The 27,679-nt window shown below is 35.2% G+C and overlaps 1 protein-coding gene across 1 annotated transcript; it reads right to left on the minus strand.

The window, feature by feature from the left end:
• Positions 1-105: 105 nt before the first annotated feature.
• On the minus strand, positions 106-25,715 carry rush (rush hour). The gene is made up of 7 exons (XM_065237894.1): positions 25,613-25,715; positions 16,400-16,666; positions 16,200-16,325; positions 12,007-12,113; positions 11,810-11,947; positions 11,643-11,747; positions 106-1,185 (listed from the first exon to the last, which is right to left on the minus strand). Exons 1-7 carry the CDS (start codon positions 25,626-25,628, stop codon positions 1,150-1,152), a joined length of 795 nt encoding a protein of 264 aa, XP_065093966.1. The 5' UTR covers positions 25,629-25,715; the 3' UTR covers positions 106-1,149.
• Positions 25,716-27,679: the final 1,964 nt, after the last annotated feature.

The raw sequence follows: 27,679 nt of genomic DNA on the forward strand, positions 1-27,679 counted from the left end.
GTCAAGCTTCGTGGATGTTAGTCCGTATTTCTATAGCACCATTATTTGAGAAGTGTAGTAGAACATTTGACCACATTTAGCTTTAAAATGCAAACATACTATGGATTGAAAATGTGAGCAATTTTTATACTTTATTCATAAACTTAAATACATTCCATATACATTTTTATTTGATGACCATACCGTAAGGTAATAGAAATATAAAATTAACAGTATTCTGGGTGAAAATTTAGCCGATTCGTAAGTCGAAGCATGCATTACTAAATTCTGATTTTACACAAGATGTTTCAGTGGACCTGTTTTTACACGCTGGTGTGTTTTACTTATCAGCAAATACTAATTATTGTTTTCACTTGTTTCACTACTTTCGTACCGATGAAACGGAAGGAAAATATACACGATAGCTTCTATATACTCGTCGATGAATAAAATGTAACCACTTTTTATGTCTATCTCTTTATTCCTACCGCCAAAATTTAAACATTTTCGTAAAAACTCAATCTACCTCACTGTAAAAGAATGAGTGCTTATCTTAGCGATAGATATATCAAGTGGTTAAGTGTCATGAGTGTATACACAAGTTATCGTACAACATCACTGTCTCCATGATTAGTGATTACCGATATTTATATGGTGACACAATCGAGACAATTCGCACTACATTTCTGATAACAAGTGTCCGAAAGTGGGCGAAACATTGTAACATGTTTTTTTTTTCTCGGAAAACAGAACACATCAATTATGTTGTACCCCAAGGGTTCTTGTTCAATATCATTTTTTAGTTTTTGTTATAGTTCAATAATGGAAATGGTAAGTTACTGAGAAGTTGCATTTGATGTGTTTCTTGTTTTGCAGAAGTTATTTTAATGAAACTAATAAATGGGGATTCTGCAAATATTACCAATTATTAGTTTCTTCAATACAACATGTATAACTTATAGTGCAAAAAAAAAGGTAGAATGAGAATATAGTTATTTGTTTGTATTTAAAATTCAATTCACATAGATCTAGGTTGTGTTTGCGGGATTTTGAGATGAATAAAATACTATTCACTTGTTGTTCCTGCTTGTATTTTCCTATAGAATTGGTGAGACTTCTAGACGAATCTGGCTTTGATGTGGGAGGATTGCTTTTTCCGTGTCAGTACGGCTATTTCTCTGGCTTTTCGTCTCCGTAGAATTTTGGCTGTGAATAGAATAAAATTTGTTATAGTTAGCAGAGATTTGTAAAATTAACACCAATATGAAATAAAAACAGCTTAAATACACTTTTCTATCTAGCTTACATGGGGGGGGGGGGGTTATGCTGCCAAATCAGCCTACTGATCATTCTTGTATGACATTGGTTCCAAACGTAAATAAACTATGTAGGTTTCTTGTGGCTTGTTTTCGTTTGAAACCAGTTATACTAAAGTCAAACACTGAGAGAGCATCACACATGCTATTGTTTCACAGCATATTTGCTGTCTACATTAAATTTTTACGCACCCTCTCGCCAATTACGTAACCGACAATCGTTCACAGTACGTCACCATCGTACTAATTATGCTAAATTTGAACCGCTAAATCAGATTATGTCTGCCCATAACAAACATTGTGAAATGATCGACCTAAATATGTAAATGGCAACATTGCGAAAATATTTCAAAACTCTGCGAATCACTAGCTAATAAGATAAGTAACAATGTATACGAATAAATAAATAACTGTTACGTAATTTCTCCATATATTCCAAAGTGATCAGAAATTCTTCTGAAGACCTTCGATCAGTTAGAATGTATGTTATAAATATAGCGTTGATGAGGAATCATGTCGAAGATCTTCAAATGCTCAGAAATTGAAATCCAATCCTTTTAATGTTCTCTTATCATATCAGGTTGACCCGGAATTATCCCGAATTATTATAATCAGGATTACTTCCACTCAATTCATTTTCATTTCATTTTCAAGCACAGAAGGGGGTCATAGGGCCAAGTCACCAGCGAAAAATCGCTGTCCATACTGCACCAGGGTAGAGGTATAGATTTGGCATCACAGAATAATAACCACAGGGGTCAAATGAATCCTGTTTACGATACCGGATAGTAAGGAAAGCTGTTGAACATAGGGGATAGTCAGAGTAACAGCAATAATAGTGAAAGTTAGGAAAATAAGCAGGTAGAGATGGTTGATTTGCAATGGCTATCGACTCTGTTATATGGCCTACCGTATCAGATTCAAATTAATGTCGTTTAATATTGCGCTTATTACTTTTATCTTTATTCTAAGCAATCTCCTTTCATACTTGTTTGTTTTAAAGTGAACTGGATGAAATGATTGTTTTATCAAAATTATGTTAAAGTTAACTACTATTCATATTTGCTAATTAATACCTAAATGTAATTTTTAATTTTATGAAGATAAGTTGCTCAGAATAGCAGCCTGTAATTCCGTACCAGAATCCGCCTCCAATTTAATGTCTTTTGTGGATTCGTAGTAGCAAAGTTGTGCTAAAAGCTGAATAGTTACCTAAAAATACTACCTAAATCGTTCACAATCAGAGCCGGGCCACTGATGAAAACCAAAACTACAACCCTGAAAAAACGAATCGATATTTTCGAAGGCGAACACAACCTATTCTTGCTAGTGATTCTGTCCAATTGTTAGGTATCCAAATTATAGTCATTCGTAAATTTATTATTGAATATATGGATGAATTATCTATTATTGAATAACTATTATTTACGATAATCACATGAAAGAAATAACATATAAACTACAAACAAAACGTGACTACTAAAATCTCAAAAAGATATTCTCACAAGTATATTTCACGCAACCAGGAATCTCAAAACCATTTGACGCTATAATGATACTCTGCACATGTTAGACACAAGAAAAGGCCAAAAAGCAAGCGTCCGACACACAAAACCCGCCAAATCCACTGGCAGTCACAATCAACGATTCTACGAATCGCGAGCGCTCACGAACCATAAAACCGCTGACTGCGACACTCTGAAAGCGAAATTGACAGGCTCTATGGGTAAAACACCCGCCCTCCAATCTCCTCCCGCATCCAACAACACAAACCCCCACTACAACATCTAACGAATTCAAAACTCCGAAAATCACTCATCTATAGAAAGTGAGTGGAAGCAACCCTGCATGCAACTATTCTTCATGATACGCTTTGTCTGTCTATCTTTCTATTAGGCCTGTGGACATGTGTTAGCTTCGAAACTTCTAACCAAACTAGGAAAATTTTGAAATCACAAAAAAAAAATCAAAGGTAATTACAAGCAAAATACATATTGATTATTTTACGCAAAACCGAGCAAGTAATATTAAATCTCTTGTATTGTATGCTAATGCTAATTGACTGTAACAAAAATAATATGCTTAAATAAAATAAAATATTAATAAAATTATATGAAAATTTAGTAGAAAATCATTACTTTATTGGTGAGAAGTTTCTAATAAGCCCTCCTAATTCCTCTGTATACAGAAAAAATCTGATACTATAATCAGAATTGCTCAGTCTGCATGAAAGAGCCGATTTCATCAAGGAAGTTCTATTAACAACCAAGAATTAATCGTTTGAGGTATACTGAAGCATTAAGAAGGTGATATGTGTCACTATGGGAAATCATCATCGTTGTAAATATAAAGAAATTAAACATAACCCTTTGCTTCAGTACCGTCAACCTCCATGTCCATGGGGAGGGAGGATTACGTCCACTCAATTCGCTATAAAAATGTTTTTCGAAATTATGGAATCTTTAGATGCTATAATGATATTTTGTACTTGTCAGTACAATACAATAAGAGGCATGAAAGTATGTATTTGACACATAAAATCTGTCAATTTCGCTTTCACTGTGTCACAATCAGCGAATTTATGACCCGTGAGCGTTCACTCAGAGTGAACATTCCAGTTTTCACTGGAAATCCTATGAGTGTTCATTGCAAGACAGCTTATATTACGTGATATAGGCTGTAATGTGAACGGGGTATTAGCCTCCCAAAATTTCAAATCATTTGGTAAGAAACTGACTTGGCACAAACCATTTGAAGTTTAGGTATGGAAATTAGTATTGGCAAAACCAAACTTTTTGTTCATTGACTTCTAGTTTATTTCCATATTGCTCTGTTAAAATGTTTTATAATTATTCTTATGGGAAATTTTCTCAGCTACAACTTTGCAGAAGATCAATTTTCAGCCAAACGTTAATCAAAATAGTTATTAATTATTTAAGAGACTGCCAATCTTATGGCATGATGAAGCAGCTGTTTTGTGGGCGACAATGTATTCTGCAGTGTGACATAGTAGCCATGATTGTTGTACTCTATTCTACGCGTCAGAAACACCAATGTTGCCTGCTGAACAGTTGATTGAGCATATTCATAAGACATTAGAAACTTGAATCATTAATACGTTCCTTACATTTTATCGAAAAGTGGTCTTCAACAAAGTTGTAGCTGAGAAAATTTTCAACAAGCAGTATAATTAAAAAAAAAAACAGCGATATAGTTAATAATTCACCATATCGCTCTGTTTTTTTTAATGATACTGCTGAGATATGAACTAAATACTTTTTTTTTTTTATTAGAGTGACTTTCAGCCAGTGGCTGGTTCGTCACTTAATACCCCGTGCAGACTATGGCTTACACTGGAGTCGCTTTTTACGCGGTTTTTTCATGCGGTTTTTTTTACGCTGTTAGTGCCGCTGAGTCGCAATTTACGCGGTACGTTTTTAACGATTACGACCTATCGACTTGATTCCAATCACATTATCCGTTTCAAACTATAGGTAATCAAATGGCATACTTTTAAAAAAATCACAATTTTTGGTGTAAATACAGAATTTTTTAAAATAGCATGCTATTACAAATTAGTTGCTTTGACCCTACTCATCTACATTATTACCAATGTTCTTCCTTAAAAGGATACAAAAACTTATGCCGGAAATGTCTTGTTGATAACCCGAGTGCTACACAAAATAAAGTCGACAATTGTGGCTTCTGTTATGCATTATTGTCAAAAATCACGACTCCTATGAAATATAAGACTAAAGCAAAGACTAAGAAGTAATGTAAACGCTTGAAATATGCAGTTTAGATGTAATGTAATACGAATTTTGAATGTTTTATTTTTTTTGGTTTATTTTTAATTTTTTGGTTATTAAAGATTAAAACGACCTCAAGCACGTTCGAGCGGTAACGAACAAAAACAGGCCCATCAACCAAACAGAATAAACGACCCCACAACGGGTTAGTAACACATTGTCGCACTTGAGAATTGACGGATGGTAAAGGAAGTTACCCTTTAGGGTCGTTTTTCCTTGTTATCACATGAACTATGTAATAAGAATAATTACAAACGTAACAAACTTTAAAAAAGGGCGTATTAAAAAAAATATTTTTTTTTTCAAAAAGTCATAGCATGAAAACTATTGATCTGATCAAAATGACATCTGAAAAGAATTTTATTTTTTTTCCTTTGGTTTGTTTTTTCCGTCGATCTTGTTTTCCGTGCTGAGCACCAATGCTACCGACGTGCCAGGAAGGCAGCTACCACACCTGGACCCTCCCTATCGACCCATCAACTCATGAACCGGGGACCAACGGCTTTACTTCCCATCCGAAGGAAGGCGTGATCAGAGATGTTATGGCCTCAGAACATCCCGGCGGCGCCGACTGGGATTGAACCCAGGCCTGCTGGGGTGAGAGGTTATCACGCTTACCAAGTAAGTAAAGCCGTTGATCTACGTAATGATGGGTCGATAGGTAGGGTCCAGGTGTGGGAGCTGGCTCCCGGCGTCGGTAGCACATTGGTGCTCAGCACGGAAAACAAGATCGACGGAAAACAAATCAAGGAAAAACAATTAACTACCTCCAACTTCTTTTCAGATGCAGGGCTGTTACAAGATTTTCTAAATTTGATCCGCGAAATCCGCGATTTCTCAAAAGAAATCCGCGACTTCAAATACTAATCCGCGACAAAAAAAAAAACATTTCAGTGCCAACATTACAAAGGGGCGTAATTGCATTTGTAAACAATGGCTTTAGCCATCGATTTCTCGCGAATAAAAGCTCACTCATGAAAAATAATGACACCATTAGGTAGAGGAACGTTTCCTCTACCAGCTAGCATTGTTATTTTGAAGAGGTAAGATTTCATTCGCGAGAAATTGATGGCTACAGTCATTGTTTACAAAAGCAATTATGCCCCTTTGAAATGTTGGCACTGATTTTTTCATTGTCTAAAAATAGCATTTGTATACTACTACATGGCATTTCAAGCCTATTGCTTATATAGTAGCATATTAGATTTTTGCCTGCTCTCAACTTAGTGTTCTTTGAAGTACTTTCACATTTTAATTGAGAGCTTTCTATGCCTGTACCATCCTATGCCAAAGAAAGTAGAGAGATTTTCTAACCCGAAAAATTAATAGACCGGACGGGAATCGAACTCAGTCGCCTCCAGCATGGACTTGCTTTGTAGCTGCGCCTTTACCGACTGAGCTAAAGGAGTATCGTTTGTAACCTTCGATTTTTTTTTAAATAGCATTTATCATCTTCAGTTATTTATGTATAGTATAAATTCTGAGTAATTAGTGAACATAATAAAACACCCTTACATTATAAGATTCTATTGAATAATACCGGCCTAGATTTGATGAAACATTATTTAAAAAAAAAATGCATTTTCATTTGCAATGCATTTTTTTTTTAAATTTAACCTTTGCGTCTCTGACGTTTTCAAACCAAATACCCTGCACAGAATCGAGAAATTACCATAGTTTCATAAGTCACACTTGTTGGTCACGTCACGGTTGTGTATTTACACGGATATTCCTTGAGTTCTGTCCAATGGTGAGACATTTTCATGATTTTTTTTTTATTTCTAATGTGAACCTAGCACTTTTCGTTGTCAAATAATAACCGAATCGTATATATGTGACTTTATGGATCATGCACGACTTATTACTATGTATACAGGAAATTATAGGTTTTCCAAATCGTCCAGGACATCAGTTGATTTGTTCTACTAGATCAACCAAGACTGCAATAATGTCTGTAGTATCGAAAAATGTCCAATCAGATTCAAAGTGTCTATGTGGATCATGCATGATCTATTTCCGAGTAATCCAGATGTTCAAGGTTCTTCAAATCGTACTGGAGTTCAGATAATTTGATCTACTAGATCAACCGAGATTGGGACAATGTCATTACTATCGAAATATTTCCAGACAGATGCACAGTGTATATGTGGATCATGCATGAACTATTGTCATGTATACCAGATGTTTTAAGTTCTCCAAATCGTTCTGGAGTTCAGATGATTTATTCTACTAGATCAACCATGACTTGGATAAAGTCTGTAGTATCGAAATATATCCAAACAGATTCATAGTGTCTATATGGATAATGTTTAATTATTTCCACGTATACCAGATGATCTAGGTACCCCAGCAGGCCTGGGTTCAATCCCAGTCGGCGCCGCCGGGATGTTCTGAGGCATAACATCTCTGATCACGCCTTCCTTCGGATGGGAAGTAAAGCCGTTGGTCCCCGGTTCATGAGTTGATGGGTCGATAGGTAGGGTCCAGGTGTGGGAGCTGCCTTCCTGGCACGTCGGTAGCATTGGTGCTCAGCACGGAAAACAAGATCGACGGAAAAAAACAAACCAAAGGAAAAAAAAAAAGATGATCTAGGTTCTCCAAATCGTCCTGCAGTTCAGATGATTTGTTTAACTAGATCAACAAAGACTAGGATAATATTTATAGTATCAAATTATCGATTTGGAAATCCTAGAACATTTGGCATACACGGAAATAGGTTGGCATGATCCACATAGACACTGCAAATTTATTTGGGCATATTTCGGTACTACAGATATTGAATTAGTCTTGGGTGATCTAGTAGAAAAATAATCTAATATCCCAAATGATTTCAGAACTTATTACATCTTGTATACGTAGCAATAGGTCGGGTACAATCCACATAGACACTTTGAATCTGTTTGGATATATTTCGATACTACAGACATTATTGGAGTCTTGGTTGATATAGTAGAAATGACTGCGAAGCAATTCTGCAACAAGTGAACATTAATGTTCAACCTCGATCACTACGCAACAGTCTTATGCTGAGACTTCCACTTCTTCGAACTAATTATAGCATAGGGAGCGCTATTTACGGCTTGCAGCTAGTGTTCAACCGAGTAGCGTCGATGTTCGATTTCCACTTGACACGGAATATGCTTCGCCGAAGATTCTCTGCCTTTTTTGCTGACCGAAGGCGCTTGATACCCAACAGCTAAGTGTAAAATTTAAGACTTATAAATTTTTAGTAACTTGACAATGCTTTCCAAGTTATTTTCGTTTGTAACTGTAGTAACTGTAGTATATGTATGTCGTCTGTATAATCTGTACTTTTTTACAACACATCATTGGGACTATTTCTAGTCTGTTGATGCAACCATAACAAATAAACAAATAGTAGAACAAATCAACTGAACTCCAGGATGATTTGGAGAACCTAGAATATCCGGTATACATGGCAATTGCTCGCATATATACGATTCGTTTATGATTTGACAACGAAAAATGCTATGTTCATAATGGAAAAAAGGAAAATGTCTCACATTGGACAGACCTCAGGGAATTTCCGTGTAAATCCAATGTGACTTTGGAATTGAGATCATCTATATCGATTATTTGCAGGGTGTTTGGTTTGAACCGGTAAAAAATTGAGAGCTAAATGAACAACAAAATTGATGACAGCAAAATAATCCGGGACGGAAAGATTACAATGAATTCCACAATTTTTGTGACAGCACATCAATCCCTTCGCGATTTTCGCGACATCATTTAATGATTCCGCGATTTTCGCGACTGAAAATTCAAATCCGCGACAAATCCGCGAGAATCGCGAAATCCGCGAAATTCGCGAAATCCGCGCCTGTTGTAACAGCCCAGATGTCATCTTGATCAGATCAATAGTTTTAGTGTCATAATTTTTTGAAAAAAATATAATAAACTTTTTTTCAAAAGTTACTGTGAAGAAAAAAAAAATCATATTTAAATGAAAAAATGCAACCATTTGTAGTAGCAAACGTATAAGTAATGTTTCATTTAAATCGGAAATACTCATGTTCAACCGGTTTGCGTTTTGGGCTGGAAATCTATAGTAATCGAGTGCAATAAACTCAGGTGAAAACAATATCTACAAAAGATTAAAAGTTATTAATTGTCACAGACCTCTAATTTTACTTATTTCCTAAACTATTCCTCTTCTTGTTAATTTGCTTAATGCTGGCCTGCTTGCGTTTTCTTATTGAGCTTAATATGAAGATTTATTCTACAACTTTAAAGGCTAGTTGCCTCCCTAAGCGGAGTCCCTGCATCCTAACTCTTTTGTTAATCTATTTAATGTTATTAGACTGTCTGAATTTTCTTATTTAAGTTCATTTGATGATTATGATATCTCATTAGCCTAATTTAATAAATAATTGAAATCTCTAATCTACCAAATCAACCCATGCTTTATTAAGTACCTGCACTTGTGCTTGTAATCAAAAATTTAACGTGTTTCAAGTACTTTTGTATTTAGTATTTATTATATCTTAGATCGTCCCAGGTGACACCTTCAAGTGACTAAAATGCTTCACTTTGAAGTTAATTTCCTAGTTGATTTTTAAATTGTATAGGGTATATACTCCAACTATTCTCACACGTTTCCACTATGTCGCACCACAAGAATACGTATGAGTATGTCACAATAGAAACCTGGGGCCTCATAGCCTAGTCAGTAAAGGCACGGTATTACCAAGCCGGAGGCGGCGGGTTCGATTCCCGGTCCGGTCGAGGGAATCTTTCGGGTTGGAAATTTTCTCGACTTCCCTGGGCATAGAGTATCATTGTGCTTGCCACACAATATACAAATTCATGCATTGGTATTGGCATCGAAAGCTCTCAATTAATAACTGTGGAAGTGCATTTAGAACACTAAGTTGAGAGCACGCAATAAGCTAATATGCGCCAAGCAATAAGCTTGAAATGCGAATAAGAAGAAGAAGAAGAAGATGTCACAATAGAAGCACACCACAGTAGAAATCCCGAGCCATAGTTCAAACACTTATCCTAAATCAAAATGAAGCATATATAAGATTAGTTGCAATACCATGTACAAAAATGGTGTTTAACATTGTTCCCTGCGTAATACTTCAATGAAAACAACAATGAAAGCTTGTCACGCAAAAAGAAGGAGCACTGCAGGGTACTTTCTGAAATATTTTAATAGTTTAATTCTCTTGCAAACCCAAATATATCTATCTGTGTAAAAATAAATAAAATAAGAGTGGCCACCCGCCAGTACCGCACGCAACGTCAGTGCCTATACTCATACACCTCTCAAACAAAGGAGTAACAAGCGTGATACTATCACTGCCAGACTATATTTTCGGTTCTCTCATGCAGTGGTTCATCAGAGAGGGGAAGCTTAGTAATCCCCATCGCCTGCCCATGGCGCCATTCTATCGCGGCATGAGCCAGCAACGCCGGCAATAAACCTACAGTCTCCAACACTCCACTATAAAGCATGAAATTAAGCCCGCCCACCAGCAGCAAGGTGCAAAAACTAGCCATAGGAAGGGAAAAAAACCACAGGGGTCAAATGCATCCTGCTTTAAAATATCGAAAGTTGTTACATATATGGGATAGTCAAAGTAACAGTGATTAAAAGGTTTCAAAATAGAGAGGCAGAGATGGATGATTTGCTATACCTATTCAATTTTGTGTGTTCAGCTATGTAAGCATATGCATAGGAAAAAAAAAGTATTTATAACGCGTCTCTAGCAAAATTTGAGCGAACAAAGGCACCCACAAAAATCAAAAACCACAGAAAACACGTGAAAAAAAAACCCTAAAAGAACAGAATCTAAACAACAGTTGCAAAGAGAGAAACATATTTGAAAAATAATAAAATAATAAAAACCACGGATTTAGGCCTCCGCCGTAATTTTTTGGATTTATGTGTTAGATTGCAGCAGTAAAATGGATTAATAAAATGTATGTTTCACATTATTAATCATGGCTCTAGGCAACGTTAAAAACTTAGGTTAAATTCACGATGCACCCCATTTGTTTAGGGGTGATTCTAAGTGCCATTCTTCAAGTACGCTTTATTAGGCACAATGATATGTCTAACCATTACAATTTTTTATTATTTTTTAGGTTGCATTTTTTCTGCAAATCAAATTTTTATGGCAAATGCTGTGTACTGTAGTACACACTCATAAACATAAATCATAAATCATAAAACATAAATCACTGCAAATTCATTTTTTGTTAACTGATTGAAAAGTGAAGCGTTCTTAACCCCACGGTAACTGAGCATGTCACCCGTAATGTTAGCCCGACCCGATTTGTTAGCCCCACTGCGCATAGGACTTTTATCTATCAATAATTTCACATAACCGTAATTCCAAATTTTTCTCATTAATCTTCAAGATGGATGGTTAAGGTATAGGTACATACTTTGGTGCAATAAGACCACCAAAAAAGCGCATGATTTTCGTAGAAGATTAGAAAACATTTTCAAAAGTGGGGCAGGCAAAATCGGGTCTTTACTGTATTACATTTTTACTTGATAACATACCTGATCATGTGTATCTTTTGATTCTTCTTCATCGTCTGAATCATCGTCTCCGGAACTTTCTGGAGATGTCACTGGTTTGTTGTTATTGGCGTTCATTCCTTTATTCTGTTAATATTTAAAAAGAGAAGTTGAGTTTTTTTTTCTAACAATGAGGGATTTGTTGTAACCTCTTCTCTCTTCATTGAGCTTAGATTATCATAGCAGTCTAAACATACACGCAGGGGTTTGGTACTTTGTCCTGGTAGAAGGAATTTTTTCGATGAACATGGTCCGCATACCACAGCACCACAGTTTCGGCAGTGATGCTAAAAAATAAAATTTACCGTAGCAATCTTCTCTTGAAGCGATTTGGGGATGATCTTACCCTTCGAATTAACATAGTGAATTGCGTTTTCTTGCAATGCATGCATATGTTAGCTTCACTATCCGGCACCCAAACAGCTGCATGATTCTCTACTGGCTTTTTGCCACCTGTTGAAAAAAATAACGATTCATTTTATTGTGAACCAAGCATACCTGCCGGCACCTCACTATGCCCGATTCCAAATATTTGCGTTCTCTTGAATTTTCGACTGTAGGTTATTTTAAGTTTTCATTACTATGTTTACCTTTCCAATAGGGGATTTTCATTTGTTTGATGACCCGATTTTGATCAAGCGATACCTTGATAAGTAATAAGAAATTTATGCTCAAGGACTTTACTCACTAGGGTGATAAGGGATTGTCTGGAAGTACGTGCACAGCTCAAAAAAAAAAAGTTGAGCTGTGCGCTATTAGTCTCATGCACTCGGATTTTTTAGAGCAAGATACCAAAGAGAGCACGCAAAAATTTGAGGAACGTGCAATGTGGGTAGGAGCGCTCAAAAAAACACAAAGAGAGCTCAAAATTAGCACAACATAAACTCATTCCACTATAAACTGTTCCAAAATCAATGTAAACATAAGCAACATTTTGGATGTTAGTTCCGTAGCATGGAATAATATTATTTCATTCAAACTTTAAAAAATGTTATCTTTTTGAAAATAAATACATTCTGCATGAGCGCATATTTTTTCCTGATAATTCAATTTTTCCTAAAATTTTAACTCATTTGGATGCGAACTCATACTGCACTGGCCCTTTGAAATTTATACGGGTAAAGTGAACTTTATGTTCTCATCGTTTTAGCCCATCGCTGTAATAGCCTACGAAACATTTTGCTTTCTGTGCTAATGTGAAATTTTACCAGCTACAACTTTTGTCAAGACCGCATTTTAATTGAACGTCAGGATAATTAGTGATAATTGACCATTTTGTCAAGCAGTTTTGACTTGACTTTCTACCAGCGATTTCACAAAACTGAACCAACTAATTTCTATTTTTTTTTATGAAACGCACAAATGTTGGCGACTTTTCTCGTGGTTCGAGAAGAAAAAATCTCAAAATAATGTTTTTTTTTCAAAGTTCGAGTGGTAGAAAACGTCATTTTAACTGCTCGAATGAAGTGGTTAATTGATTAGGAGAATGATGTTCTTATGACATGCTCCATCAACTGCTCAGTAACGTGCAAAGATCACCTTTTCGTGGTACGTTACGGGATTTAAGATGTACCACCGATTCCTAGTCCTGACTACTTCAAACTAGGGGAACAGGATTTTTCAGTAATCAAAGGAACACATCTTAGTCCTTGTTACTTTTTATGCCTTGTTGATAGTGACAAGACTCGGCTTTGTCCACCGAGGATGATTTTGAAACAAGGAAAAAAATGAGTTAGTTAGTCTTCATCTATGTGATTCCTAATCTTCTATTCATCCCTAGTTTGAAGTAGTTAAGACTAGGGTTCTGATGCATGGTCATTATCGGTGTCATTCCTTAACTTTGTTGCTTAGGAATCCAATTTTGACTGACAACGGGGCGCGCCTTTGGAGGGTGTTTACATAGCGGGACCTTTCAATTAGAGTCGGATCCTTGCGATAAATGCAAGAATGACAACTGTAAACAAAAATCGAATACTTCATCATTTCTCAATAGTGATGGAGTAATACGACATGCACTAAACTAAGGAAACGGGATATACTACACACTAATCGAGTCAGTACGGTTTTACCGAGTTTTTGAATTGCGGAACTGTTCGGTAAAAGTTTAAAAATCTGTGAAAAATTTATTAATGAGAAAATTTGTTCTGAACTTGTACATACTTAGTTCTGTTAACCCCATTTAATGATAGAAAATAAACTTGGTCGATTTCATTGATTCCTTACGGATAACGGTCATTTGAATTTTTACAGATTTTTTCAGCAATTCAAAAACCCAGTAAAAACATACTGACTCCTGTAAAAAAAATCTTAGTGTGTACAATAGATCAAATTAACGGCGCCGGTGGTGTAGTGGTAAGCGTGATTACCTCTCACCCCAGCAGGCCTGGGTTCAATCCCAGTCGGCGCCGCCGGGATGTTCTGAGGCATAACATCTCTGATCACGCCTTCCTTCGGATGGGAAGTAAAGCCGTTGGTCCCCGGTTCATGAGGTGATGGGTCGATAGGTAGGGTCCAGGTGTGGGAGCTGCCTTCCTGGCACGTCGGTAGCATTGGTGCTCAGCACGGAAAACAAGATCGACGGAAAAAACAAACCAAAGGAAAAAAAATACATCAAATTACTGGTCGCAGTGGTGTTATGTCCCGATCAGAGGAAAAAAACTGCCCAGTAGGCAACATAGGTGTGTTTGACACGAAAAAGGGTAAAAAAAATCTAGGCTATTATATCATAAGTGCAAGCTGTTGTGTTGCCCTTAAACCAGTCGATTAGAAATCAATTAATAACTAATTACCTTGAAGTCTAATCAGAAAGTGGTTTTGAGCAAAATTGTAGCTGATAAAATTTCACGTAAGAGCAGATAGCAAGCTTTTCCTTAAATCATTTTTGCGTAAGGCTAAGCTAAGACGTTCACTTTTCTCATAGTAAATAATTTCTTTCAAAGGACCAGTGCAGTATGAGTTCGCATCCAAACAAACTAATTTTTTAGGAGAATCATCAGGACCTGATTAGTAAGCCATTTGGGTGAGCCATCATGGTAATTTTTTCAAAACAATTTTTTTATTCCATTTGAGGCCCCAAACAACTGTGCAAAATTTGGGGACGATTTGAAATTTTTGGGAAATTTGTATAGATATTGGTATTGGAAAACCTAATTTTTTGCATTTTCATTCCATTTTCGGTGCGTTTGATGTTGCTTTTGTTAGCTACTACATCGTTTTAGTACACTATACTGCAGGCCTGCCGCAACGAGTTTAGAAAAAGTCTTCGCATCCGGCCGCGGGTTGTTCTATTCTTGTTCATCTTTGTCAGACAAGATCTTATAATCATGTTAGTAACAGTTTCTAAGATCAATATACAACGAGTGTTGGAGAGCAGCCAGCAATCTTAGGATTATTATTAAATAACTAAGCTGCAACAGCGGTCAGCGGTTAACAACTAACAGAATAAATACCTAGTTGAATTTTGCATCCTTGATGAACACTAGTAGCAAGTTTGTCATAAAACAGTTGCGGAAACATATATATGACATAAACAAGTGGCTGCAACTTTTCGTGATGCGCACTTGGAAAGATCCTTCCTATGTTTTCTTTATATAGTTTAGCAATTCTTAATGCTTGTTAAATAACACTAAAGTTTCTGGTTGTATAAAAAATGTGAGAAACCGCGTAAGCACCGACCAACCAAGATTGATAAATTCATATACTTGAATATTTTCAAATGTTTGAATTCTGATAGCTCATGACATTTTTGCATTTTTTGTTTGATTTATTAAATTGTTTGATTTATTTTTAAGTAATCAATTTTATTACTTTTGGCCCAAATCAGATAATGTGATTGGAAAAATGTTAAAAACGTACCTACCACGTAAAAAAAACAGCGTAAAATCCGGCTCCAATGTAGAATGAAAATTAATGGCCCGCCAGTTAATCTCGATTCTAACATTTGACCCGCGGTTCAAAAACGTTGGGCAGGCCTTATACTGGAACAATAATGATAAAAAAAAAACACTCGATCAACGCTATAGTGAATCAATAAGTGAACAGCATACACGCCATTTTATCGTTTATGGGCAGCAAGTACACTACCCATAAACACATAGCTATTCCATTTTAATAGGAAATCAAGCAAAGATGTGACTGTTATGCTTTTATGGGCAGTTTACTGCCGCTTTTTTCATGGCGGTCCGATAGTTCGTGGGTGCCCATAGCATAAATCAGTAAGCCGATAAAACGCATTTTATATTAGCTTTGCACCATTGCTTATGCCATGGGACATCACATTCTGCTGTTTTCCCCCAGCTTTTTCAGAACAAAGCTGTTGAGTTCATCCTGTATTACAAAAGTATGGGTGCTTTCCATGGAAAAACTCGGGTTTGACAAAAACGAAAATGGGACCGACATGCGAAGAGCGGCAGTATGGCAAATGATTAAGACATATCTTTTCTATCACTAGAAAACTAATGGTAGCGGTTACATTCCAGAAATTGCGCAGAGTTTGGTACCGGCGGGGTAAAGTGTTAGTTTTGACAATGTTTGCAATACTTTTCCGTAACAAGTCTTCAATGCATTTATTTATGTGGGCCATCCATTCTTGTTTTTCAGTTTGTGTAGCAGCGTAAACGGCGAATGATTTTGTAGCTGTTCGAATCAACCAACCATTTCTATATTCTACAAATAGCGAAAACATAAATTTACATGTAACTATAATAATATATGTATGAGCTGGTTTGAACCCAACTTACGTCCATTGTCTTCAAGAGCTTGTAATTGCACCTCCTCTAATGGTATCAGATGTTGTTTGTTGTATTTCTTCTTGCCAATTACAATGTTACCATAGACAAGAATGTCATTGAACAAAAAGAACTGACGCGCTTTTGGACGTTTGCGACACATCTTTGTGAGTACACCTTCTCCAACTAGGACCCGGCCTGGAACATACAAAGGCTGACCGGAACTGCCGAAACAGTTTTCGACCATCTGTATTCGACGGGCATTGGCTTCACTATTCACTGAAATACAAATGTAAAATTATTAGATAAGTTTGAATAATTATGAGCCTCAATATATTGCTGTTTCAGGGCATGCTGTTAAAGCTGATAATCTGTCAAATGCGTTTTTTTTCTCTGAATTGGCAATAACTAGGGTTGCAAGTGTGTCTTATCAGTATCTACTAAGTCACCTCTTCACCTCAGAAAACTATTTTATCAGCCTACTATTAAAGCTCTTCTTCTTGTTCTGCTTTATTATAGACTTTAAGCCCTTTAGCTGGTTCGTCTCTTTGAAGAGGAAGGATTCCTGAGGGGGTCCCCGAAAAAAAAACAATACATAGTGTTTGTTACAGAGTTTAACGATCTCAGAGTTCTGTATACACTGTTATAATAGTAAGAGAAGCGAACGAAGCTGTAATTAATTTCAGAGAGAGGTCCGAAGCCTGCGGGGTTGTCGTCGTCGTTCTTCCGTTCGTCATGTCATTTAGAGAGCTGGTGTTGGCCAAGGGACGTTGTTCGTCCGTTGTCATGCCATTGTTCGTTGCGGGGTTCTACCTAGATTGGTGTCTGTAAGGAAGTCCCTTTCCCTGTCTGGCGAATTGGATAATGCATCTCTGATGCTGCGACCGATACCGTATTGATCTCGGAGGTTTTTATATGCAGGATAATTTAATATGAGGGCCTCCCTTAGCTCAGCAATAAGCTTGAAATGCGGAAGAAGAACAATTTATTATGAGATGCTCAACTGACAATTTAGTTAAGCACCCACATTATCACGGGATCCGAGATCGTGTGAAAATGCTATGAAAACTGATAATCTGATGCCTAATGCTATTTTTTCTCTGATTTGGCAATAGTACAATTCTTTATACTCCCTTATCTCAGTCGGTAAAGGCATAGCTACAAAGCAAGACCACCATGAACTGTGGAAGTGAATCTAGAACACCAAGCTGAGAGAACTCAATAAACTAAAATGCGATAAGCAATAAGCTTTAAATGCGAAGAAGAAATAAGAACATTTTTTTATCCTGCACAGTGTTGGCAAAATCATCAATTAAATTATATTTTTCCGCTCGCAATATCACACGAGATATTATTATTATTATTATTGTGCCATGCTGGAGAGGGCATTATACACCTTCCATGCATCAATCAAATAGATAAAGATGAGATGGCTCTTAGATAATGATGAGTCGATTTAAATCAGCCGAATACTAAATGAGGGTTAAGTTGATCCTTAACACAGAAGTGTAGATGCATAGGTAAAGGATAATAGAAAGGAGAGGCAAAGGTGTTGAAATGCAGAATTAGATGTCGTCGAGATTGAATGCGCATGTTTAAATATCGTTGATCCGGATACATGGGACAGTTATGCGTATAACTGCAGTATAGTTATTCCAACATAATTTGACCGTCAACTCAATCATATCTATCTAATAGATTCAACTGTTCATCTTATACTCAATTCAACTATAACTTTGATAAATTATAACAACCGTCAAATGTAATTTATTTATATAATTTGGTTTCAAATGATCATCATAAATTAACTTACTTTTAACTTGTGATGCGTAGAGCAGGCGATAAGATAGCTGGCTCTCACGCAAATGAACACGGTTCAAATCTAAGTTGAATGTTCTTGTTCACTTTTCTTTATGATTTTGCAGTTGTGTTTTTGAGATCGATAAAGAAGCAAAACAAACTTCCTAAATATGTCGATAATGAAGAGCAGTTCTTTTAATAAATATTGTAAAATTTTGTTTTCCCAACAATGGTTTTCTTGAATCAACTAAAGCATAGTTGTATTTTGGAGTTTTACGTTTGCAGGGCTGATAGCAATCACTGCTGTTAATAATAGTGATTTTAGTGACCATGTTGATGGAATAAGTGACCAAATAGTGACTTATAGTTGCAAAAATAGTGACTAAAAAGTGACCTAAGAGAAGAAAAGTAGTCGTTATGATGGCACACCAAATAAATGTTTGATTTTTTAGACTTATTCAATTAGCATCTCATAAACACTTATGTACGATAAGAACCTTTAAAGTGAAAGATTCAATAGAAAGTTTATGGTCCAAACCCACGGTATTAGTCAGGGTGTCTACTAGCTGCAAAAATCTGGAAAACCGAGAATCCACAGGAATTTTTTTTCCCTAAAATACCTGAGTCTCAGAGAATTTAATAATTTTCTTACGAAGAATATATGATAGAAAATAAATAATTTTAAAATACAAGCATTTATTTTTCTCGTTATTTTCATTCACACTTTGAACTTGATAGTGGATTAATTAATTTTCAGCAACAAATAAATTAAAAAAACAGGCTTGGAATGTTTTTTTTTGGTTTTGGGACATGCATATTTCCTAGAAATATTAAATTGAAACTAGCTCTGGATTTAATAGAGCTTTGATACTTCAAGAAATTTTCAAGAATCTGGAGTCTAATTATATGACTAGGTTTGTTCCAAGGGAGTTCTGGGAAAAAATAATTTGGACAAAAACATCAAGTGCAATCTGCTTTCAAGGTAGTTCTGAGGAATTTTAGATTTCAATTGAAGTTTTGAGTAGAATTTTAAGAAACCCTGAATTGAATTAAAAGTAAATTTCAATGAAAACTCGTAGGAATTTCTGAGGAGAACAACTCATGTGAGCTGCAGAGGCAAATTCCAAGGGCATTCTGAGCATAATTTCATAAAGTTGGTGGGAGAAAACGAATCCGGAGCATAAGTCATAGGATTTTTTTTGAAAATACTAAAAGGATTACAATTAAATCTGAAAATAACTCAAGAGCATCTTCAACGAAATTTGAAAACTCAATTCAGGAGAGTTTTCCAAACAAATTATGAGAAGAAATCTAAGGGATTTGTGAGGAAAAATGCCAATGAATTCTTAAAAGATTTCCAATGTGAGTAGAATTCCAAGAAAAGGAGTGCGATTGAAAAAGAAATCTGAAATGAATACATTTAAAATTTGGAGAATCTTTCCAAAGGGTTTCTTATTGTGGAAATTTTCAAGGTAATTCCAAGGAAAACTAACAGAAAATTTAAATTCGGAGGATAGCTTCATCAAAATTTTGAGAAATATTTCAATGGAAATCACCGTTGAATATGGAATGGATTATTCCGAGGTTTTCAGAACTACTTAAAAGTTCCCAAATTTTTCCCTAAGTTAATGAAACTGCCTTGAAGTTTTTTTTTGTAGTTTGAGAAACTAGCCTGAGCCTCACAATACTTCTCATCAAATTCTTAAACTTCTCTGAACTTTTTAGGACTTCCTAAAATTTCCTAAATGTTTTTTCCTGGATCTCCTTTAAAGGATTAACAATTCGCTGAAGTTCTCTAAACTTCTTTAAAATTGATGTGACTTCTCTAATGTTAACGGAACTGCTCTGAGGTTCTCTGTGCTTTTCTGAAATTCTCAATACTTCTCTAAAGTTTTTGCAGTTCTCATGAAGCTTGTTGTACTGCGCTGAATTTAATTGAACCGTCCTAAAAATGTTTAAGCTTCAGTAAACTTCTGAACTTATGCGAAGACTTCAATTAACTTTTTAACGTTTCTGAAGTTATCTGAAAATCTGGGAATTTAAATTTCCCACAAATTTTCTGAAACTAATGGAACTGAACTCCCCTCAAAATTCCTCCAATTTTCGGAGCTTACTTCACTTCTTTCAAAAGCTCCTGCATTTTGCTAATGTTCATAAACATTCCTGAAGTTTGCGGATCTCTCCTTAAGCTCCATAGATTTCATTGAAGTTCTCGAAATGTTTCTGAAGACCACTGTGAAGTTTTTAAAGTTTTTCTAAATTTATGGAACATCTGTGATTCCGCAATTTTCATGAAATTCGAATGAAATAACTAATATAGTTCTATGATTTTCTCTGAAGTTCTCAAGATTTTTCTGAAGTTCATGAAACTTCCATTAAATTATCGACAGTAATTTAAAACTTCTTCAATAGTCTAGACTTTCCTGGTGTTATTAAAACTGCCTAAACGATTACTGAATATCTTTAAAGTTCTCCAGACTGCCCTGAATTTATCATTATATTTTAAGAAACCGCAACTTTACTGAAATTTATTGATTTGCCTTGAAGATTCGACAATTTTCCTTAAGTATTCTAACCATTGCCGCAAATTTGCTTAAGTTAATGGGATTATTCTGAAGCTATCTGATCGTCGTCGAAGTACTCGGAACTTTGCTGAATATCATGAAACTATCTAAATTTATTAGAAGTTCGCTGGAATTTTTTGAAGAATCGCAGCTTGCTAAAAGTTCTAGCATTTTTTTGATTAATGGAACTTTGTTTATATTCTCTAATCAACTTAGCTAAATTTTCACATTTTTTAAAGTTATTGAAATCTCCATAACAAAACACCCTTAAAATACTCTCACGTTCATTTAGATTCTACAATTTCCATGAAATTATTTGAACTGCCCTTTGATTCTCTGATCTGTCTTGTTGTTCTTGAAGCTTTTTTAAAGCTCTCAATTCTATTGAAGAAAAAGTTCCCAGAATTTCTCTGGACGTCTCGAAGTTCCTGAAATATTTCTGAAGTTTTCATATATTCTCTTATGGTCTCTGTACTTTCCTAAAATTCTCGGAACATCTTAAGGGTTCTCAATTTTTCTAAATTTACGATTATAGATCTTTTAAATGCCCCAAAAGTCTGGACTAAAGTTACGGGAACTGCTCTTAAGATCGGAAATTCCCCAGATCTCTAGATCTAGCTTTTCTGAGCTGCTTAGAACTTGTTAAAAATTTGCACAATACCCCTCATGTTTTCTATATTTATCAAGTTCGCTTAACACCTATGATGTGTTCTGAAATTCTAGTGACTTCATAAAAGTTTTTGTGCTGTTAAAAGAACGGATTTGAGGATCTTAAAGCTTCTAGTAAGTTCCCATATTTTCAGTGTGTTAACTTCCCTTATGTTCCCGTAGTTTGTTTATGGAGCTTCACCGAAATTCTCAGCATTTCCTTTTATTGCTCAGAACTTCTTCAAAGTTCCTAAAATTGTTGTGAAGTTAATGGGACTGCAATGAAGATCTCTAATTTTTCATAAAGTTAATTACGAACTTGAAATAAATCATTTATTTGTTTTCCTTAATCCTGGCACTTTGAAAATTTTCAATATCTTGAACTTGTACTTGGAATACGTAACTTCAAGACATTGAATATTTTTAAATCTTGGGCTTACTCAAATTAAGTGCGTTTTTTTAAAACTATTTTAAGTGAGAAATTAAGCAAGTGCTTAACTTCAACATTCAATGGATTTGATTGTAAAGCTTTTGATATAAAACTAATTGCCATGTCTTAATTGCTGTTGTTTTTGATTTTCCAAAAAAGCGTATTTTGAACGCATTTAAAAATAGCTTTCTTATACATTAAAGTTCTGGAAAAACTCATGAAATTTTATTTAGAAAAATGAGTAGACAGTGAACAGTGTACATAGATAGAGAAAGACGATTAAACGTCGCAAAGCAAAGAATGATCAATCTTGAAATAAATTCACTAAAAAAGTTGAAAATAGTGACTGATTACAAGAAAAGGTGACTTTAGTGACAGCCTTCAAAAAGAAACTTTTTAGTAACTGGCTTGAAAAAAGTTACCATATATATATATATATATATATATATATATAAATATATGGTCACTTATATATATATATATATATCATTAGTACACACTTATCGAGTCAGTAATTTTTACCGAGTTTTTGAATTGCGGAACACTTCGGTAAAATTTAAAAAATCTGTGAAAAATTCAAAGTTGAGAAATATGTTACCAAAATTTACAGACTAACTTCTGTTAACACCGTGTAATGATGAAAAATAAAAAAATACGATTTTATCCAATCTTTACGAATAACAAGTCATTTGAATTTTAACCGAGTCAGTAATCCAAAAATCCAGTAAAAATACTAACTCCTGTAAAAAAATCTGTGTGTGTATACAGAAGCAGCGGAGCTCCACACTCCTCCATCGAAACAGCACCGCAGCTGAGCTGCGAGTGCTATGAAATAAAAAGGACATCGACTTATTACCACTTACATTTTATGTGATTTTCATATACATTTTAATTATATTGATTTATGACATGGATATGATATTGTATTGAAAAGTAAAAGTTATGCTTTTGGGTTTCAAATCCATTTCTGTTAATTCTTATAATTTTACCGCATTTCATTAGGTATATGACGATAATATAAAAGTTACCAACTTATCAGCATTGAAAATGTATAAGATATTCATGTAGAATTTACTTGACACATTTTCAAACATATCGTTTTCATTGGATTTTCTTATAGCGCAAATTTATTAGATTTCCATATAACAGGAATAAGTCATATTGGTTCAGTGTAGACGGTTTGACAGTTCGATAGGTAAATTTTGGTTTCAGTCTGCGTAACTCTTCTATTATAAACTCTGGTGCAAATCAGTTCAGGTCTGTGGAAAATCGTACAATAAGACATTGGCCAATTGGTAAATCAAAGTTGGCACTCGTGGAGAATAGATGGACTATGAGTGTGATGATGGTTTCCAAATTTTACACGGTGAGGTATACGAGTTCAATCTTAAAATGCTTTTATTTTGCAAATGAAGCATTTTATTTTAATCTGGTTAATGCTACGTTAGTAGAAAACTTAAGGACTACTCATAAGACATATAATATAGAAAAAAATTTCTTTTAAGATTTTTAGGTGTATACATAGATTTCAGCTTTTCTACCACTGTAGCAGCAACTAGATTTAAATAAAATATTCCATTTGCAAAATAAAAGCATTTTAAGATTGCTCTCGTATACCTCCCCGTGGAAAATTTTGAAACCATCATCACTTTCATAGTTCTTCTATTCTCCACGAGTGCCAACTTTGATTTGCCAATGCTTCACGGTGAAAATTTCCACACTCATTACTCTTTTGAGGGATCCCCTATTCAGCGCCAAAGGCTGAAAGAATCGCTTAGTATCTAGGTAGGTATACATGAAAAATATTATGCATCATTGTTTCATAATTTCGAAAAGTAGCATTTTACCTGTAATTAGCATTTTAGAGATAAACTAGCCTAAGGCTAAAAATCTCTTTAATAAAGAATTAAAAAAAAAAAAAAAAAAAAAATGTAATTAGCATTTGGAACACTGGTTTTAAGCACTAGTAACAGTCTATTTGGTTAGTTGATGCAATTTAATCATATAGTACAATATACCGAGTTCCTCGGTTGTATCATTGATAACCTGATTGCTTCATTGGGAACTACTTGTAGACAAGAATTAAATTTAACATTATGAATCATAAGCACCTAACTGCGATTATCAATACTTTTCATCGATTTTCTCTTCGCATTACCACAGTTGAGTGAACAAATTTTCCGAAATTATTACAATACAGTGAAGTGAAAGAATGTATTAGGTAGCACAAGCAACATCAAATTCCCCTAGAAATGTTACTCCAGCCGAGTTATTAACGAAAGAGAAAATCGATCTAATATTTAAACAAGTTTTTAGACTGGCCAAGCTTTACGGCTGTGCCAATATGGTCTAGTTGTTGCACTACCAGGAAAAAAGCACTTCAAAGGATTCAGAACAAAGTTCTGAAGATGATTTTGAAGTTGCCTCCTTGGTACAGTACTACCGAAGTACATAGAATTTCGAATGTTGAGACTTTAGAACAAATATCCAACAAAATAATTAATAATTTCAGGTTAAAATCGTTGCAATCCTCCTTCCCTTTATACTTAGATAAGATTTAGTTTTAAGATTTCAATTGTTATACTGACATGCAGGTTTAAAAAAACCAGTTTAAAATACTGAATTGCCAAGGCAGGAACAATGTAAAAACACTTAGATATATATCATAACAATTAAGGCTGGTAAGTTACTGTAGTAACTGGAGCACCTAGGTCAAAATGAAATCTAGATAAACATTTCAAAAGGTCCTATCTGCATTGATCGATTCTCTTCATCGACTTTCTCTTTCGTCAGTAACTCAGCTGCAAAACCTTTCCCTGTTGTATTTGACGTTTTGGACGCTAGATAAGAACCTCCTTTATCAAACTATGTGGTAGAATTAGCGCAAAACCTGTTTGCATAGCAGTGGTTATGAAAAGAGAAAGTCGATGAAGAAAATGGATCAAAGCAGATAGGACCATTTGAAATGTTCATCGAGGAATGTAATTTATTTTGAATTTGGAACAGAATTTAAAAAAAAGAGAAAATCGATGAAGAGAATTGATCATCGCAGTTAGGCCCTTATGATTCTGAACGCTAGAAATGACTCACGCTTGGGTCCTTGATAACAGCTACTCACTCGCTATACGCTACTACTACATGCTTCGCCCATTAAGGAAGCTTATACTAAATGCACAACCATATCAACTCGAACTTTGCGATTGGCGGAGATGGTCGTATTTTACCCGATATTATATCTATTATTACTATAATAGTCCTGTTCAGTTTTTTCATATCCGTTTTCTAGATGATTCTCTTTTTTGCGTATGGATGGTGTAGTGTAAAACTACAGTAATATTTACATCAAGTCTAAGTCATCGCTGTATTCCCTCCAGCTTGCTAAATAGCTTTTCAGAATGAGCAACACAATGGGATGTATGTATTTAAGTTTTCTTCCTCATAAATCACTGTTTTACTTTTCGCGAACAGGTAACCTTTGCAATACCCGTCCAATGTTTATGCTTTTAGTTTGTTTACGTTTGCTAAACCAACTTTTCGTTGTTTATCCCATATTTTACATGATGCAAGGTTGTAATATTTCCCTGTCTGAATCATCAAGATATTAATCGAGTAAGTCAGTGTTGACATTTTTGCAAGGGATCTTCAATTTCCGATGTCTGTCCTTGAGCTGCATGATTCACTGCATAATGTTAATATACACTGTGATTTCATCGCTGTACTATATTTATGCGAAATATACTAGCGTATATAACGAAAATTTGCAAATTATTTCGTGACACTCACCTAGTTTGTCCACCATTTTCACAGTATTTTACACTTCTGATTTTTACTTTCTCTTTCTGATCAACCACACTGAATTAAAAAGAGTACCTTGAAATGTTCCAATCCAGAGCAAATAATGTCGCTATCCTGCTCCTACCTAAAATTGGGCTAGAGGCAGATCAGTGTATACGAAACCCAATGACATTTATATAAGGTCTGGGCCAACAGGCAGCTTGCTGGTGTTAGAAGCAAAAATGTTGTAAACATTGCTGAACAGCTGCGAACAGATAGAAATACGTCACTGCCAACATACTGAGAACAGATAGAAATACGTTACTGCTAACAGCTGTTTCGTGTAAAAAGATAAACATTGCAATAAAAGACGAACACCACTAAACATTTGCACATTTCACTAACACCAATAAGCCCTTTGGCCCAGACCTCATATAAACGTCATTGTACGAAACCTATCCTAAATCTTCCCGTCTCCTTTTCTCACAAGCGAATTTTGACAGTTCTGCCGGGTTTCTGCACGGTAACCGCAAAATACCCAATAATAACTACAAAGTAAGCATTTTTGAGGTAAACTGGGACTACCCATTAAATGAGTAAAATGTTACCCATTTAAGAGTTATTACAACTAAAAAAAAACAAGTATTAAGCATTCATTTTTGAGTAACAAATCAAGAACAAATTTTCATTACGTCGAATGTAACAAATGTAAACAAAGTCGAGCTATCAGTGTCAATCGATTCTCCTGCTATTACACTATAATACTGTCCGAATATAGGATCAAATCCCATTTTTAAATTTATTTACCAGTCAAATTGCTTTTTGACGTAATCACCTTCCGATCAAAATAGTTTTCGATGTTACTTAAGTCACCCAATTTCTATGGAGATGCCGTTTGACTTAAGTAACAGCGCTGAGAAACCCGTGAAAAGTGTTCGTTCGTCGTTTCGCTTTCTCATTATTAAAGTGAATAAATCGAACTGTTTGTTGCTAAGATGATTTCGGTGGTCCTAAAATGATGAATGGGCTGCACGTAAGGAGACGTAATTGATAATTCTCCCGAATATCCTGGTAAATACACTTTGACTTAAGTAACAATAGGGGCCACCAAACGACGTATAATAACTTTTGACTCAAAAACCAGTATTTTTTAGCATGAAAGCTAGCGATTTGCATTTGTATGATTAAAACCCTGCTAAATATGTTAAACATTGCTATCACTATGAGATTATATGTGTTTACTTGGAAATAGAAATAACTTTTCGGTCATCAAAACAAAACTTTATTTTTCTCGGATTGGTGCGAATGTTACTTACGACATAATGAAAATTTGCTCTTGAAATAGTCATAAATGGGTTATATTTTTACTCATTTAAACTCTGGCGGCCACAATCTGACTGAGTTTTTGGTAGGGAAGATAAGATTTAAAGTTTGGCTTGTGTCGTTTGACGTGTAAACGTTCAAATTTGAACGTTTACACGTCAAACGACACAACCCAAACGTCAAACCATATGTTCCTTCCCGCATAAGCACGAACCATAAATTGACCTTACCTAAAATGGTTAAAAAAATTTATAATCCCTGCTAAACTTCAACTGAAATGGTTATGGAACTTTACATGAACGTTTAATGATAAAGTTTTAACCTTCAGTAGGGGAATTTACGTATTTTCGTCAATCTAAGCAGCGTCTGCACTTCTACTAGCATTTTCTCAGCGTCACGCACATATATGATGTGTCTGTTTGTTTACATTCATCTGCTGCTTGCTTTTCTATCCATTCCAATCGACAGAATTTTTCAAAACGTTTTGAAAGCGTTTTTACAATGCTCCAAACTTCTCAGGTGAGTGTGACTATTGTCGGCAGCCTCTTTTTCTTCGGCAACCTTCCCATTAGAACTGCGTGTTAACCAGCTGTTCTATTATCGGCAACTCGAAATCAACCCCATTTTGTAGTGCGTATGCTTTATTTGAAGAAAAATGTAGCATTACTGGATTGCTCGATCGTTCAAATATAATCAGATTGAAGCTGAAAGGCTAAACAATCGTTTGGACACATTCAGGGAAGTGCGTTGATG

The sequence above is a fragment of the Ochlerotatus camptorhynchus genome, unplaced genomic scaffold, assembly GCF_037179485.1.
Source record: "Ochlerotatus camptorhynchus isolate MF236.1 unplaced genomic scaffold, CSIRO-AGI_Acam_v1.1 ptg000657l, whole genome shotgun sequence".
NCBI lineage: Eukaryota > Metazoa > Arthropoda > Insecta > Diptera > Culicidae > Ochlerotatus > Ochlerotatus camptorhynchus.